The sequence below is a fragment of the Cyprinodon tularosa genome, unplaced genomic scaffold (assembly GCF_016077235.1).
Source record: "Cyprinodon tularosa strain WSP-4 unplaced genomic scaffold, ASM1607723v1 ctg12, whole genome shotgun sequence".
Classification (NCBI taxonomy): Eukaryota; Metazoa; Chordata; class Actinopteri; order Cyprinodontiformes; family Cyprinodontidae; genus Cyprinodon; species Cyprinodon tularosa.
Genome location: NW_024038003.1, coordinates 2,122,695 through 2,126,241, shown reverse-complemented (window position 1 = coordinate 2,126,241; position 3,547 = coordinate 2,122,695). Strand labels below are relative to the sequence as shown.

Sequence of the window (3,547 nt, the reverse complement as noted above, 5' to 3'; positions counted from 1 at the left end):
TGAGATGTTACAACTGGTTCTTACTATCTGCAATGTTAAAAAAAAAACTACTATTACTGACATAAATAGTTTTGTGTTTAAAGGGAACAAGCTATTTCAAAGTACGAGGGGTTTTCAAATTAGAAGTATATCAAAATTTTCACAGTGCATGTGGTGGAAAGAGGTGATTATTTGTTTAGATATGTATTGCTAGCAGTACTACGGCTAATATATGTGTAGTGTGGCCACAGTAGTGGTATGCAGACGATGTCACTTCAGTGACGTGTGAAAGGTCAGCTCATTGTTTCCCCTTCCCACCATGCGGCTGCCGTGACGATCCCCTCTTGTGGCGGGGTATGGTTAAGGTGGGAGGGAGAGGGGTAGTATAAGACGAGCTCAGATCAAAACCGAGGTTTCAGAGAGTGAAAGAACTCTGCAGCTTGAAAGACATTCACCACGTGTTTGCTGTTTGAGTAAGACTTGTTGAAATCTTCTCACTTGTATACATTTCAACAAACGGGGGGATAATTTACAAAGAAACGGTGCTCACTGAAAATCGACGGATAACCACTTAGGATCAAAGTACTCTGCCCAAAATGGAGTTCAGCCTGATTTTATTCTCTATTCTTTCTTTCACAACATGGATGAACTTGGTACAAGCAAGTAAGTACAAAAAAATACTAATAGAAAAATGCTAATCAATTGACTAGCCTGAATATCAATACTTATTAATCTGTCTCTGTTATCTTTTCAGTGACGGGACCTGTAAATGCATGTCCGTGTGTTTTCGTCTCTGAAACAATAGTCCATCATTCTAAAATTGAAAGGCACGTAATACAGAAGGAAGGCATCTGTACTATTGAAGCAATTGCGTAAGTAATCAACATTTTAACACTGTCTTAAACATAGCAATGATACCTGATCTCATGGAAATATCTCTTTCCATTGGGGCAAAAAAGAAAACAAATTATTTTTGTGTTGAAGAAAGTTTTGATTTTAGCTCTTCAGTTTGTTTTAGTGCACGACAGTATTTTTTATTTGATCTTCCAATTCTTAAAGTCCTTGCAACATTACAAAAAACACAACTATAGCAGCGTGGGCTATCAGATATGTTACCAGGGGAGAGAGAAGCATTTTTTTCACCCAAAATGATGAACACTGCATTAAAAAAGATATAGATCTATTTAAAACTAGATTATATTGATTTTAACACCTAACAATCATTTCAGGTTTTGGTTAACGAATAGAAAGTTGATATGCTCGAAACCTGATAACAAGTGGGCAATAAATGTGCTGAAGAAAAGACAGCAGAAAACAACAGTAACACCAAGATCAAAAACGCCAGCATCACCAACTTCAATACTGTCAACACCTACATCAGCCCCAGAAACTGAGCCATCATCCACACCAACAGACGCTCTATTAGTGACAGCAACAGAACTATCAAGCCAAACATTATTCCCAGGATCAGAACCAACATCAACACCAAAGACAACAGCACCAAGATCCCAAACACCATCAACACCAACATCAGCACAGTCATCAACAATAGTAACATCAACAACAACATCAGCAGAGTCATCAACAAGAGTAAGATTAAGCTCATCGTCGTCATCATCATCATCATCATCATCATCATCATCATCATTCCCAGGCTCAGAACATACATCAACAACATCAACATCAAAGACAACAGTACCAAGATCCCAACCACCGTCAACACCAACATCAACACTGTCATCAACAATAACATTGAGCTCATCATCATCATTCCCAGGATCTGAATCAACAGCAACATTAGCACCATCAACATTAACATTCTCAACACCAACCTCAGCACCGTCAACAACTTTAACAGCAATATTACCATTAACATCAAGACCAAACAACCTTGCTACTGTGCCTAGTACAAGGACAGTAAGTGATCGTATACGAGCAACGTTCATGGCCAGACGAAAAGCTTTCACACGAAGACGTTTTACAACAAGGAGGCGACCAAAAAAGAATCTGAAGGCATGGCAGAAAAAGTGTTCAAAGAAATCGCTGTAAATGCTGTCAGCCAAGTTTGTGCTACAAAATATCAAATGCAATACTAAAATCCGGAGGCTTTCAATACTATGCAGCTCATAAAACTTTAGATAAACTGAGTATAAAGGGTTCTAACACTTGCAATTTTGTTTCCTTCCCTTTTTCTATCTCATTTTTTTTTGCAGCTTTTTCACAGCAAGTATCTTAAACATAAATATTGTATTGTTACCCCTCCAGGTGTCCTGCGTGGGTAGATAATCAAAGCTATAGCACAACAAAATAATTGCAAAGCTTTATATCTGCACAACAATCCTGTAAAAAGTTATAAAATCATATTGTTTTTTATAAATCTGTATGTAAAATGAATATATGTACTTTCTATGTATTTTAACGTACTATTAAATCATAATTTAAAGTACTCGTTTTGCTGTAAATCATTTGCACTCTTAATAGGAATTAACTTATCATAATGTCTTAGAATAGTTTTTTAACTAAACATGTTTATTTGTTGATTTGTACAGTTCAGACTGGGTCTTAGCATGCTTGCACACACAGGAAGGAAACCAGCTGAGATATAGAGCTGATAATAGAGACACCGGTAGCGCTGTAGATAAATGTCAACGTCAGAAATGCAGATTTTGTGAAGAGTTAAGGTCAGTGGAACTTTATGTTAATCGACTATGGTTAGAAAGGAATGTCTAAAATAACTAAATTATAATAGCAGTTTGAGTGGTTGGGATGTTCTGTCACTTCTCTTCATACATTAGGAGCGATAGCTTTTCATATTTATCAGGACCATGACACAATAGAGTTTTCTGATCTGGTTATAGAGGAGATATGATCAGCTAATGCAAAAGTGCAAAAATTAGACCTGGTGTTCCCCCAAAAAATATAGTTTGTTGGTTTTTGCAAGGTAAAATAAATAAAATAACTGTGACATATGTTAGAAAAGGCAGCATCAACACCTGGTAGCAGTTCATGATGTTTTACATTTACCTATAAAAAGAATGGATCTGAGACAGATATGCAGCCATAGGGATACTTAAAATTCCTGGTTTATTCGAATGATTTTACGACTAAAGGCAAAGAACATTCTCACCTCCGAGTAAAACTGAAAACGTATCACGCTTCCATCAACCAAGGAAAAATAATTAAGAATTAGTTATGTTATGCTAAGTGTGTTGTATATTTCAAAAAATCTCTCAGATAACAAATTACTCAACAATGGGATTGGAGGAGGATGGATGTGTTAGAAAGACATAGTAAAGGAATATGAGTAGGACGAAAAGGGGTCAAAGGGATGGTTTAGGACAAAGAGGGTTTAATGAATTGGTTGAGAAGAATTGGGATCAAAAAAGGAGGAGAGAAAAGACAGATGACATGAAGATTGAAGAGTATTAAGGGCAGCTATTAGGAAGGAAACCGGTTTAAAATGTAACATGAACGATGGGTGTGATGAAGAGGGCTGGGCAGGAACAGGTAGATGGAAAGCGGTAATAAAGAGGAATGGTTTGAAAGAGTTAGTTGCAAAGGCCTTGAG

The 3,547-nt window shown here is 36.8% G+C and overlaps 1 protein-coding gene across 1 annotated transcript; it reads left to right on the top strand.

The window, feature by feature from the left end:
• Positions 1–399: 399 nt before the first annotated feature.
• LOC119774413 (integumentary mucin C.1-like) lies at positions 400–2,377 on the top strand. Its single transcript, XM_038271927.1, has 3 exons — positions 400–642; positions 734–851; positions 1,209–2,377. The coding sequence occupies exons 1-3, from the start codon at positions 576–578 to the stop codon at positions 2,026–2,028; spliced, it is 1,005 nt and encodes a 334-aa protein (XP_038127855.1). The 5' UTR covers positions 400–575; the 3' UTR covers positions 2,029–2,377.
• The last annotated feature ends 1,170 nt before the right edge of the window (positions 2,378–3,547 follow it).

What these genes read in the sequence shown, in the direction of transcription:
- LOC119774413 (XM_038271927.1), top strand. Translation starts at nt 576, where the DNA reads ATGGAGTTCAGCCTGATTTTATTCTCTATTCTTTCTTTCACAACATGG. An exon ending in GATGAACTTGGTACAAGCAA is followed by an intron (nt 643 to 733) that starts GTAAGTACAAAA and finishes TTATCTTTTCAG; the next exon opens with TGACGGGACCTGTAAATGCA. An exon ending in TGTACTATTGAAGCAATTGC is followed by an intron (nt 852 to 1,208) that starts GTAAGTAATCAA and finishes CAATCATTTCAG; the next exon opens with GTTTTGGTTAACGAATAGAA.